The sequence below is a fragment of the Dasypus novemcinctus genome, chromosome 5 (genome assembly GCF_030445035.2).
Source record: "Dasypus novemcinctus isolate mDasNov1 chromosome 5, mDasNov1.1.hap2, whole genome shotgun sequence".
In the NCBI taxonomy this organism is placed as follows: domain Eukaryota; kingdom Metazoa; phylum Chordata; class Mammalia; order Cingulata; family Dasypodidae; genus Dasypus; species Dasypus novemcinctus.
This window is the reverse complement of record NC_080677.1, coordinates 120,191,960-120,204,831: the sequence shown is the minus strand read 5'-3', so window position 1 is coordinate 120,204,831 and position 12,872 is coordinate 120,191,960. Positions and strand designations below refer to the sequence as shown.

The following is a 12,872-nucleotide window of genomic DNA, read 5'->3' as shown; positions in this document are numbered from 1 at the left end:
TACACAATATATTTAGTTCATAGTAACACAATCATACTGTATTTGTCCTTTTATATCTGGCTTGCTCCACTCAACATAATGCCCTCCAGCCTCATCCATGTTGTCATTTACTTCATGACTTCTTTTCTTCATACATGTGCATAATATCCCATCATATATATATACACCACAATTTGTCTATCCATTCATTGGTTGATGGACACCTGGGTTGTTTCCATCTTTGGCAATTGTGAATAACACTGCTGTCAACATCGGTGTGCAGGTGTCTGTTTGTATCACTGCTCTCAGTTCTTCTGGGTAGTAGTATTGCAGTGTATGTGGCAATTCTATAGTCAACTTCTTTAGGAACTGCCAAGCAGTCCTCTACAGTGGCTGTACCATTCTGCATTCCCACCAACAGTGACTAAGTATTCCCATCTCCACATCCTCTCTAACACTTGTAGTTCTGTCTTTTTCATAGTGGCCATTCTGATAGGAGTGAAATGATATCTCATAGTTTTGATTTGTATTTCCTCAGTCATTAATGATGTTGAACATTTTTTTTCAAGTGTTTTTTTTACCATTTCTATTTCTTCTTTGGACAAATATCTATTCAAGTCTTCTGCTTATTTTTTAATTGGGTCGTTTGTCTTTTTACTGTTGAGTTGTAACATCTCTTTATGTATTGTGGATATTAAACCCTTCTGGGACATGTGATTTCCACATATTTTCTACCATTGAGTCAGCTGCCTTTTTACCCTTTTGACAAAATCCTGTGAGGTTCAAAGTGTTTGATTTTGAGAAGGTCCCATTTATTTTTTCTTTTGTTGCACATGCTGTGTGTGTAAGGTCCAAGAATCCACCTACCATGAGATCCTGAAGATGTTTCACTACATTTTCTTCTAGTATTAGAATAATAGTTTTATGGTTCTAACCTTTATAGTTAGGTCTTTGATCCATTTTGAGTTGATTCTTGCATCGGGAATAAGGTAGGGGTCCTATTTCATTCCTGTGATTATAGATATCCATTTCTCCCAATAACTTTCATTGAAGAGACTGTTTTGCTTGTTAACATGGACTTGGTACATTTGTCAAAAACCAGTTCAGGGAAGCGGATGTGGCTCTAGTAATTGGGCTCCCATCTACCATATGGGAGGTCCAGGGTTTGATTCCAAGGGCCTGGCCCAAGTGGAGAGCTGGCCCACGCCAAGTGCTGGCCTACGCAGTGAGCTGGCCCCAGCTGAATGATGGCCCGCACAGGAGTGCTGACCTGTGCAGCAAACTGGCCCAAATGGAGAGCTGGCACAGCAAGATGACATGACAAAAAGAGACATAGAGAAGAGACAATAAGAGATGCAGCAGACCAGGGAGCTGAGGGGGTGCAAGAGATTGAGCACCTCTTTCCCACTCTGGAAGGTCCAGAATCAGTTCCAGTACCTCCTAAAAGAAGGCAAGCAGACACAGAAGAACGCACAGTGAATGGTCACAGAGAGCCAACAACAACAGGGGTGGGCAGAAATAAATAAATAAAATAAAAGCACTAATAGTTTGAAAAATAATAATAAAACCAATTCACCTTAGAGGGGAGGGCTTACTTCTGGACTCTTAATTCTATTCCACTGATTGGTATGTCTTTTCTTTATGCCAGTACTGTGCTGTTTTGACCATTGTAGCTTTTTAATATGTTTCAGGGCCACACAGAGAAAGTCCTCCCATGTTACCCTTCTTTTTTAGGATGCTTTCAGCTATTTGGGTGCACTTTCCCTTTCCAAAAATTTGGTAAATGCCTTTTCTATTTCTGTAAAGTAGGCTGTTGGAATTATTTTAATCCCTACCCACCCCGAGATGGCTCCCTGATCCATCTGCTCGTTGTCTGCTCACCTTTAGGAGGCAGTGGGACCTCCCATGGGGGAGGCAACTGCCCAACTGCCTCACCTACTTCCACTACCTGCTGGTTGCGTCGTCCACTGGTTGCAGCATCTGCTCCTAGCGGTGTCTGCTCGTTGTGGAATTTGATCATTGAGGTGCCTTTCTGGTTGCAGTGTTTCCTCATTGCAGCATCTGCTTGTTGTGGCATCTGCTCATCTTCTTTAGGAGGCACTGGAAACTGAACCCAGGACCTCCCATGTGGGAGGTAGACACCATGCTTGAGCCACATTTGCTCTTCAGCTATTGGAATTTTGATTAGCATTGCATTGAATCTATAAATCAGTTTGGGTAGGATTGACATCTTTACAATATTTAGTCTTCCAATCCATGAACACAAAATGTCTTTCCATTTGTTTAGGTCTTCTTTGATTTAGCATTGTTTTTGTAATATTTTGAGTATAAGTCCTGTACATCTTTGATTAAATTGCTTCTTAGGTATTTGAGTCTTTTTGTTCCTATTGTAAATGGGACTTTTTTCCCTGATTTCCTCCTCAGATTTTTAAATACTATTGTACAGAAACATTACTGATTTTGCATGTTGATCTTGTTTCCTGCTGCTTTCCTGAACTCATTTATTAGTTCTGGTAGCTTTGTTGTAGATATTTCAGAATTTTCTAAATATAAGATCATGTCATCTGTGAATAGCAATAGTTTTATTTCCTCATTTCCAATTTGGATGCCTTTTTTTTTTTTTCTTGTCTAATTGTTCTAGCTAGAACTTATAGCAAAATGTTGAATAACAGTGGTGACAGCATCCTTGCATCCTTGTCTTGTTCCTGATTGTAAAGGAAAAGCTTTCAACTTTTCCCATTTAATACAATGTTGGCTGTGGGGTTTTCTTTTCTTCTTAAATTTTAAATGAACTTAAAACTCTCTTATATTTTATTATTTTTTAAATTTATTTCTCCCCCCCCCCCCCCACCCCACCCCCAGTTGTCTGCTTTCTGTGTCCATTCATCTGTGTTTCTTTTTGTTGTGTCATCTTGCCATGTCAGCTCTCCATGTGTGCGGTGCCACTCCTGGGCAGGCTGCACTTTCTTTTGCGCTGGGCGGCTCTCCTTACAGGGTGCACTCCCCACGTGTGGGGCTCCCCTATGTGGGGGCACCCTTGTGTGGCATGGCACTCCCTGCGCCCATCAGCACTACACATGGGCCAACTCCACATGGGTCAAGGAGGCCTGGGATTTGAACTGCGGACCTCCCATATGGTAGGCGGACGCCCTATCCATTGGGCCAAGTCTGCTTCCCTGTGGGTTTTTCATATATGCCTTTTATAAAATTGAGGCATTTTCCTTTTATCCTATCTTTTGAAGTGTTTCCATTAAGAAAGAATGCTGGAATTTCTTGAATGCCTTTTCTGCATCAGTTGTGATGATTCTGTGGAATTTTTTTTGCTTCAGTTTGTTAATGTACTGTATTACATTAACTGATTTTCTTATGTTGAACCACACTTGCATAGCAGGAATAAATCCCACTTGATCGTGGTGTATAATTCTTTTGATATGCTCTTGGATTCGATTTGCAAGTATTTTGTTGAGAATATTTGCATCTATGTTCATTAGAGAGATGGGTCTATAATTTTCTTTTTTAAAATATCTTTAGCTGGCTTTGATTTTAGGGTGATGTTGGCGTCATAAAATGTGTTGGGTAATTTTTCCTCTTCCAATTTTTTGGAAGAGTTAATCAGGATTGGTGTTAATTCTTTTCAAAATGGTTGGTAGAATTCACCTGTGAACCTATCCAATCTTGGACTTTCTTTGTCGGAAGATCCATCTCTTTAAATATGATTGGTTTGTTAAGTTCTGTAATTCTTATAGCATCAATGTAGGTTATTTTTGTGTTTCTAGTATTTGTCCATTTCATCTAGGTTGTCTAGGTTGTTGGCGTGGTTCCTCATAATATCCTCATGATTCTTTTTATTTCTGTGGTGTCAGTTATAACTTCCCTCCTTTCATTTCTAATTTTATTTATTTGCATCTTCTCTCTTTTTTTCTTTTAGTCCAGCTATGGGTTTCTCAATTTTATTGATCTTCTCAATAAACTGATAAATAAATTGATCTGTTGGTTTTGTTTATTTTCCTTACTGTTTTTCTTTTGTTTTCAATTTCATTTATTTCTCCTCTGATCTTCATCATCATTTCTTTCCTTCTTCTTGCTATGGGAATGGTTTGCTGTTCTTTTTTAATTTCTCCAGTTCAGTTAGATCTTTGATTTAGGCTCTTTCTTCTTTTTAAATCTTCAGTCTAATGCTCTCCCAACTGAACTATCCTGGCCCTGTTCTTTATTCTTTTTAAATACAGTCGTTCAGGATTATAAATTTCCCTCTCAGCACTGCCTTAACTTTATCCTATTAGTTTTGATAAGTTGTGTTCTTGTTTTCATTTGGATCAATATATTTACTGATGTAATTTACAATTTTATCTTTACCACTGATTGTGTTTCTACCTTCAGTTTTGCCAGATTTGCCTCATGTATTTTGGGGCACCCTGGTTAGGGACATAGGCATTTATGACTCTTATTTTTTTCTGGTAGATTGACCCTTATATTTATATAAAAGCCTTCTGTATCTCTTATAACTTTTTTGCATTTGAAGTCTGTTGTGAAAAATATTAGTGTAGATACCCCTGGTCTTTTTTGGTTATAGTTTCTGTGGATTATCTTTTTCCAACCTTTCACTTTCAGTTGGTTTGTATCCCTGGTTCTACGGTGAGTCTCTTGTAGGCAGCATATGGATGGCTTGTGTTTTTTTGTCTATTCTGTCAGCTTTTTTTTTTTTTTAAGATTTATTTTATTTAGTTACTCCCCCCTCCTCATTGTTTGTGCTCACTATCTACTCCATCACAATTCACTGTGCGTTCTCTGTGTCTCCTCATCTTCTCTTTAGGAGACACCAGGAACCGAACCTGGGACTTCTCGTGGGAGAGAGGTACTCAATAGCTTGAGTCACCTCCACTCCCTGCTTTGTTCTCTCTCATTGTATTTCCTCTTTGTATCTCTTACTGTGTCATCTTGTTGCATCAGCTCGCCATGCCAGCCCATCGCACCACTCGCTGTCTTGCTCATCTTCTCCAGGAGGCACTGGGAACTGAACCTGGGAACTCCCATGTGGTAGGTGGGAGCTCAGTCACTTAAGCCACATCTGCTTACCCCTATATCTTTTTGTTTTTAAAGATTTTTTAAAAATTGTCCTTTCTTTTAAAATATATTTTTTGTTTATTTTTAAAAGATACATAGATCACACAAAATGTTACATTGAAAAATTTAAGAGGTCCCCATATACCCCAATTACCCACACCCCCCATTCTTCCCACATCAGTAACTTCTTTCATTAGTATGGTGCATTCATTACATTTGATGATTACATATTGAAGCACTGCTACACAGCATGGTTTATAGTTTACATTCTCTCCCAGTCCATTCAGTGGGTTATGGCAGGAAATATAATGTCCTGCATCAGTTCCTACAGTATCATTCAGGACAACTCTAAGTCCTGAAAATGCCCCCATATCACACCTCCTTTTCCCTCTCCCTGCCTTCAGCAATTCTAGTGGCCACTGTCTCCACATCAATGATATTATTTCTTCCATTGCTAGAGTCAGAATAATACTATAGTTGAATACCAGTAAGTCCACTCTAGTCCATATTTTATTCCCCAATTCTGAGGACCCTGGGATAGTGATGCTCATTCCACCTCTCAATTAAGAGGGAGTTTAAAGATTTTTATTTATTTATTTTTCCCCTCCCCATCTTGTTGTTTTGTGCTTGCTGTCTGCTTTCTGTGTTCATTCACTGTGTGTTCTGCTGTGTCTGCTTGTCTTCTCTTTAGATGGCATCAGGAACTGATCCTGGGAACTTCCAGAGTGGGAGAGCGGTGCTCAATCTTGCGCCACCTCAGCTCCCTAGTCGCTGCATCTCTTATTGTCTCTCCTCTGTGTCTCATTTTGTTGCATCATCTTCCTATGTCAGCTTTCCACACAAGCCAGCACTCCTCTGCGGTCCAGCAGTCCCGCACAAGCCAGCATGCCACGCGTGTCAGCACTCTGCGTGGGCCAGCTTTCTGCTCAGGCCAGCTTGCCCTATGAGCCAGCTTGCCTTCACTAGGAGGCCCCGGGAATCAAACTCTGGACCTCCTGTATGGTAGACAGGAGCCTAATCACTTGAGCCACATATGCTTCTCCCCTTTATACCTTTTGACTGGGGACTTTAATCCATTCATTCAATGATATTACTTAAGTGCATTAGTTATTTCCACCATTTTATTCTTTGGTTTTCTTATGTCATATCTTATTTTCATCTTTCCTTTTACTCTTTTGGTTATTCTTTCTGCTATTCTTACCTACTACACTCTCCTCCAAGCCTCTCTCTCCTATCTTTTTCTTTTGGGTTGTAAGGCTTCCTTTACTATTTCCTGCAAAGAGGGGTTCTTTTTATTTATTTATTTATTTATTTATTTTTAAGACTTATTTTATTTATTTCTCTCCCCTCCCCACCCCCCCCCCCTTGTTGGCTCTCTGTGTTCATTCACTGTGTGTTCTTCTGTGTCTGCTTGCATTCTTGTCATGCAGCACCAGGAAACTGTGTCATTTTTTTCTATTGTTGTGTCATCTTGCTGTGTCAGCTCTCCATGTGTGCAGCACCACTCCTGGGAAGGCTGCGCTTTTTTCACACAGGATGGCTCTCCTTGCGGGGCTCAATCCTTGTGTGTGGGGCACCCCTGCGTGGCAGGGCACTCCTTGTGCACATCAGCACTGCACGTGAGCCAGCTCACCACATGGGTCAGGAGGACCTGGATTCGAATCCTAGACCTCCTATGTGGTAGGCGGATGGTCTGTCAGTTGAGCCACACTTGCTTCCCTTGGAGGGTTCTTTTTTATGAGCTCTCTTAGTTTCTCTTTATTTGTGAATATTTTGAATTCATTTTAATATTTGAAGGACAATTTTGCCAGATAAAGAATTTTCAGCTGACAATTTTTCTCTTTCAGTATCCTAATTGCATCATACCACTGTCTTCTCACCTAATGGTTTCTGATGAGAATTTTGCACTAAGTCTTACTGGGCATCTCTTGTTTGTGATGGTTTGCTTCCTCCTTACTGCTCTCAGAATTTTCTCTTTATCTCTGATGGTTAACCTTTTGAGTAGTATGTGTCTTGGAGTTGGTCTGTTTGGATTTATTCTGATTGGGATAAGATGTGCTTCTTGGGCATGTAAGTTTCTTTCTTTCATGAGAGTTAGGAAATTCTCAGCTATTAATATCATTTCCTCAAATACTCTTTCTTCCCCTTTTCCCTTCTCTTCTTCTGGAACTCCCATGACATATGTTGTTGTGTTTTGTGTTATCATTTAACTCCTTGAGGCCCTGCTCATTTTTTCCCATTCTTTTCTCTCTTCAATTTCAGCTGTTCTGTCTTCTGTATCACTTATTCTTTCTTCTCTTTCTGCTGCTGTATGCCTCTAACGTGTTTTTTTTTAAAGATTTACTTCTCTCCCCTTCCCTCCCCCCCATTGTCTGCTCTCTGTGTCCATTCACTGTGTGTTCTTCTGCATCCACTTGCATTACCAGACGGCACTGGGAAACGGCATCTCTTTTTTGTTGGATCATCTTTCTGCATCAGCTCTCCGTGTGTGCGGTGCCACTTCTGGGCAGGCTGCGCTTTTTTCAACAAGGCGGCTCTCCTTGCAGGGCACACTCCTTGCACGTGGGGCACCCCTATGTGGGGGCAGCCCTGCGTGTGGGCCAGCTTACCACATGGGTCGGGAGGCCCTGGGGATCGAACCCTGGACAATCCATGTGGTAGATGGACCCTCTATCAGTTGAGCCATGTCCGCTTCCCTCTAATGTGTTTTTGTTTTATTTTGGTATGGTTTTTTCAATTTATTTCTCTTCCCTGCCCCCCCCCCCCCCCCGCCGTCTGCTCTCTGTGTCCATTTGCTGTGTGTTCTTCTGTGTCCACTTGTATTCTTGTCAGCAGCACCGGGAATCTATGTCTCTTTTTGTTGTATCATCTTGCTGTGCCAGCTCTCCGCACGGGCCAGCACTCCTCACAGGGCAGCACTCCTGCACATACTCCACGTGGGCCAGCTCGCCACACAGGCCAGTGTGCTTTTCACTGGGAGGCCCTGGGCATTGAACCCTGGACCTCTATATGGTAGACAGGAGCCCAATTGCTTGAGCCACACCTGCTTCCCCTCTTATATTTTTTAATGTAACATTTTGTGTGATCTATGTATGTGATTTTTTTTAAAGATAATTATATATATATATATATCAATCACACACATGAAAAAAAAACATTACTGTCAGGACTGCCTGTTTCTCCAGGTCTTGCCTCCAGCACAGTTAGCTCATCTGCACCTCAGGAAGGTACCTCCCTCCTCCAATTAGGTCAGACATCCCTAATTGACCATGAAGTTATTTCCTACTGATACTGGGGATAGCTTGATTCTTTCTCCACTTAGTTGAGAGGTAGCCCCATCTAGCAATTGGCATTGCCAGGAGAAATAATATCCATCATACAGGTTCTGCACAGCAAAGTTCAACACCCTTTGGCTGACATTAAGGGCCCTCTGCCATTATTAACATTTTGCATTACTGTGGTACATTTATTCAAATTGATGAACCAATATTATATTTATATTATTAACTAAATATTAGTTTACTTGAAGGTATACTCTTTGTGTTGTACAGTTGTGTTTTTTAATTTTTTTTTCATTATGGTAACACATATACAGCATAAAATTTTTCATTTTAAGCATTTTCTTTTTTGGAGCTTTGGTGCTTATGAAGTTCAGCCCTCAGTTATCTAGATTATTTTGACCAGAATTCTGGATAAGAGGTAAATGTATATGAATTTCACTTTTACAAAACAGACCAATTCTGAGGAGTTGAGGGCTGACATTTGAATACTAAAGGAGTCATCCTAGTTGTCTCTGTTTACATCTACCTCTACATATTTGTGCTCAACTGAGTGAAAATTTGGAATAGAACAAAGAAAATTTAAATCCAGGCTGTAAGAATGTAAAGCTTTCACCAGAAGAGAATAAGCATGCTGGAGAAGGCTTTAGTTATTTTGTTTTTTGCTGGGAATGAGGGATAAGGGGCAGGAGTGAATGATTTAAGCAAGACCTCACATGTGAAAGCACACTAATAAATATTACCTGAGGCATTATTTCTGTATTTTTTAAATTCCCTCCACCCATAGCCCCCTTGTTTTTCTGCTCATCTTCTTTAGGAGGCACCCGGAACCTAACCTGGGACCTCCCGTGTGGAAAGCAGGTGCCCAACTGCTTGAGCCACACCCACTACCCTATCTGAGACTTTAAATTAATCCCTCTCACTCTGTCTTAAATCCTCTGGCTTAGGTGCCATGTGGTGGTATAACCTGGATGGGGACTGGGTTATTGGATGTGCCTAAGACGTGCATGACACCTTTTCTGACCAACATGCCTTTGGGAGTGTGTCTGAACATTTCCCTCCAGCCCTTCCCCACCCGCGTCTCCATGGCCCTCCCCGCAGCAGCCTCTTCCTTCTGTTCTCTCCTTGACCACAGCACCCTGTCCAAGTGCTGCCACGCGATGGTGGCGCTCATCTACCCCTTCACCTGGCAGCACACCTACATCCCCGTACTGCCGCCCTCCATGATCGACATCGTGTGCTCGCCCACCCCCTTCCTCATCGGGCTGCTCTCCAGCTCGCTGCCGCTGCTCAGGGAGCTGCCCCTCGAAGAGGTGAGTTCCTGGGATGACCCTGCCTGTTGTGCCGAGAGCAGAGGAAGGTACTGGCTGTCCTTCTGTGAGCAGGTAGAGTGGCGCAGAGGGACACTGTGCCTTTCTTTGTCTGTCAAGTAGGTCACCTCCACACATCTGACTCAGCAGATCCTCAGCGGCTGCAAAGGTGGTTTCCCTTCTAAATGAACCTGCCTGCGGGACCACGCAGCGAGAAGGGCAGCAGTGCACAACTGTGCTGGATGTCCAGGCCCCTAGGACAAACAGCCACTCACCCTATCCTTCCCTTCCCTCCCACTCCCCAGTGCTGGGGGTGGGGCATCCCATGGAGATATACTGGCATTTATGCTTTGGCTCATAAAGTTGACAAAGATTATGCTCTTATAAATTGGACCTCTTTCATATCACTTTAAAAGACAGCCAGAATGTTTGTGCTGGTCAAAATCTGGGTTCTCAGATTAGCATCCAAGTGGGGAGGTTCTGCTTGGCATTTCTGTGGTCTCACACTGCTGCCTTCCTCTGGAGAGTTACTGGCCCTGGGAACTGGGAACGTCTCCACAGTCAGAGCAATAGCCTGAGGGCCTAAATAATGCCGCTCGGCCCAAACCACGAGGGGAGCCCTATCCCTGAAATTCTCCCTGGGTCCCCAGAAGCTCAGGGAAAGTGGGGGAGCTCACTAGATGCAGCTGCTCTAATTGCCCGGAGTCCTAAAGCCCCTCAATGTTAAGCATCAGTCCCAGGTTTTCTAGTGGAGGGTTTTCTGGGCACCTGTGACCCCTGAAATGCCCCAGTTCAACCCCAGAAGGGCATGTTTGAGAAGGCAGGAGGGGCCTCCCTCGGCTTGTGGGCAGGTGTCTGGGGTATACTTGAGTCCAGGTGTTTCCAGCTGGCCATCCAGGCCCCTTGCTCTTTCTCCTTAAAGCCGTGGCAGAGGCTGGGGCCTCAATGAGGGTCTCACTCGCAAGGTCCTGCAGGGAAGGGATGGCCCTGGCATGACCCCAAGAATGAGCACCCTCTAAACTTTGCACCCTAGGTCCCTCACTTGTCTCATCCTCGTCCTGGGCCCGGGGTCTCAGCCCCACTCTGAGGAGGGAGGGGGAAGGTGCTTTATCTGAAAGCTCTAACTAACGGAGATCTACCACCAGCAGCCGGGTTCACTCTTCAGGTGGGTCCCTCTCCTCTGCGTTTCTCTCCTCATATCCAAGAGGCATGGACCCTTTTTTCCCACAAAGGGAAATGACAAGATTAAGTGGATAGCTGAGAGGATAAAGGAGAGACATGCCCAGGAGATAGGGAGTGGCAGAGTTGAGTGGGTGGGAACAAGTGGGGGACCTCTAGCATCTTTGTCCCACCTCAGTATTCCACCCCCCAAACATGCACACACGAGGAGTCTGAGAAGCCCTGCCTTAGCAAGTCTGAGGACAGGGCAGAGAGTTCAGCCTGTGGCAAAAGTGCATCCCAGCCTGTGGTTTCAGTGTTGAAAGCGTGCAAGTCACGAAAACCCCTGCCCCCACCTCCCCTCTTCATCGTCTGTGGCTACTGTGGCAATGTCAGGAAACCACAGATGGGTCATTCTCCCCTCCCCACCCCAGCGCATCCCTGAGTGCCAAGAAGGAAGAAGGCTAAGAGTCCTTCTCTATATTCTGGAGGCTCCAGTGGCAATAATAGCCCCTTTTCCTCTCTCCTTGTAGGTCCTCGTGGTTGATCTCGTCAACAATCGCTTCCTTAGACAGGTGAGTAAGAAAGCCCATTTCAGCCTGTTGCTGTGTTTTCACCTCTCCGTTGTTTGGGGGCTCAGCTTTCCAGCTCTGGAAAGGCTCCTTGTTAGGCCTGGGAGAAGGAAACAGGCTGGCTGAGTTGGAGGATACCAGACTACAGCTGGACTGAATATGAAGCAGAAGGGAGCAAAGAGGAGGGCTTGGGTGAAAGATAAGCTTTCACGTGTTCTGTCACTAAATGGTATCCTCACAATTAGACTCTTATAGGTTATAAGGTTAAAACTATAGGCATTTGTCTCTTTCAACATTTTTTTTAACTTTATTCTGTACATTTAATAATTGAAAATATAAACAATTAAAAACTAAAAAGAAAACACAGTCGAATAAAAACATACATTTCTCAATTAAATGTACCGAATACTTATCATGTTTTTATTAATTTATTTTTTACAAGTCTGTGATTTTTATTTCTCAAAAAAGCTTCATATTTTTTTATTTAGCTTTCTAACTCTGTGCTTGTGCTTTCAACACTTTCACAATGATTTTCTGCTCCTCAGTCAGGAAAGCACACTTCATCCTGTCACGGACACATTTAGCACACATGGAACCACCATAGGCTCCGCTGACATGTGTTTTTGTTTTAGATAACTTCATAAGAACTTTAAGTCTCACAGCACGAAGCCCTCGAAGTCGACCTAGACACACACCACATGTAGATTTTGGTGTTTTCCCAACTTCTTGGTGTAAAGATAAACAATTCTATTAGCAGGGGTCCGGGAAAGCCTACTTGTGTTAGAAGCCGTGCTGTAGGACAGCCTACGACGGTATGTCAAACGCTGAACCATTTTGAATGGCTCTAGAAAACGTCCCCAGAAAGGCTTAAAGAATATCTGATGACAAAGGGAAACATTCATTATATAATATTAAGTTGAAAAAGTTAAGATGCAAAATTATAACCATTATTTTGTTGATCGTGGTTTACAAAAAAAAAAGAGAAAAAGACAAAGAAAATATAAGCATTTATGCATCTTAAAAAGACTGAAAGAAAAACTAACCCAAAATGCTAACACTGGTTGTCTTGGCAGGGGAGACTGAAAGGGAGACATATTAAGAGTGATTTTAAATTGTCTTATTACTTTCATGCATTTTCTATAATGATCATAAATTACTTTCATTAGTAGCTAAAATAACAAACATTTATTTTCTTTTCTTCATTTGCCAGAGAGGACTAACTTCAATCAGATGTTGTAAAGAATAATTACAGAAAGGTTTTCTAGGCTTTCTGACAGATGGTTTTTAAACTTGGAGTCGCCACCTTGCTAAAATGTTTACTAATGTTAATTTCTGTAATTGATCTTTTTTTTTTTAAGATTTCTCTCCCCTTCCTTTCCCTCCCCCCTCAATTGTCTGCTCTCTTGAGTCCATTCACTGTGTGTTCTTCTGTGTCCCCTTGCATTCTTGGTGGCACCGGGAATCTCTGTCTCTTTTTTGTTGCGTCATTTTGCTGCTCAGCTCACGACGTG

General features: G+C 42.6%; 1 protein-coding gene across 7 annotated transcripts in view; it reads left to right on the top strand.

Moving 5' to 3' along the window:
- The window catches only part of DENND2A (DENN domain containing 2A), a 164,959-nt gene that overhangs the window by 143,780 nt on the left and 8,307 nt on the right, over positions 1 to 12,872 (top strand). For all 7 annotated transcript variants that reach the window (XR_011648882.1, XM_071215312.1, XM_058297474.2 and 4 more), the window contains 2 exons: positions 9,457 to 9,634; positions 11,323 to 11,364. Coding sequence is in view for 6 of the 7 variants with exons in the window: in XM_071215312.1 (XP_071071413.1) it covers positions 9,457 to 9,634; positions 11,323 to 11,364 (220 nt within the window). In the remaining variant the exon portion in view is untranslated. The remainder of the gene's footprint in view (positions 1 to 9,456; positions 9,635 to 11,322; positions 11,365 to 12,872) is intronic.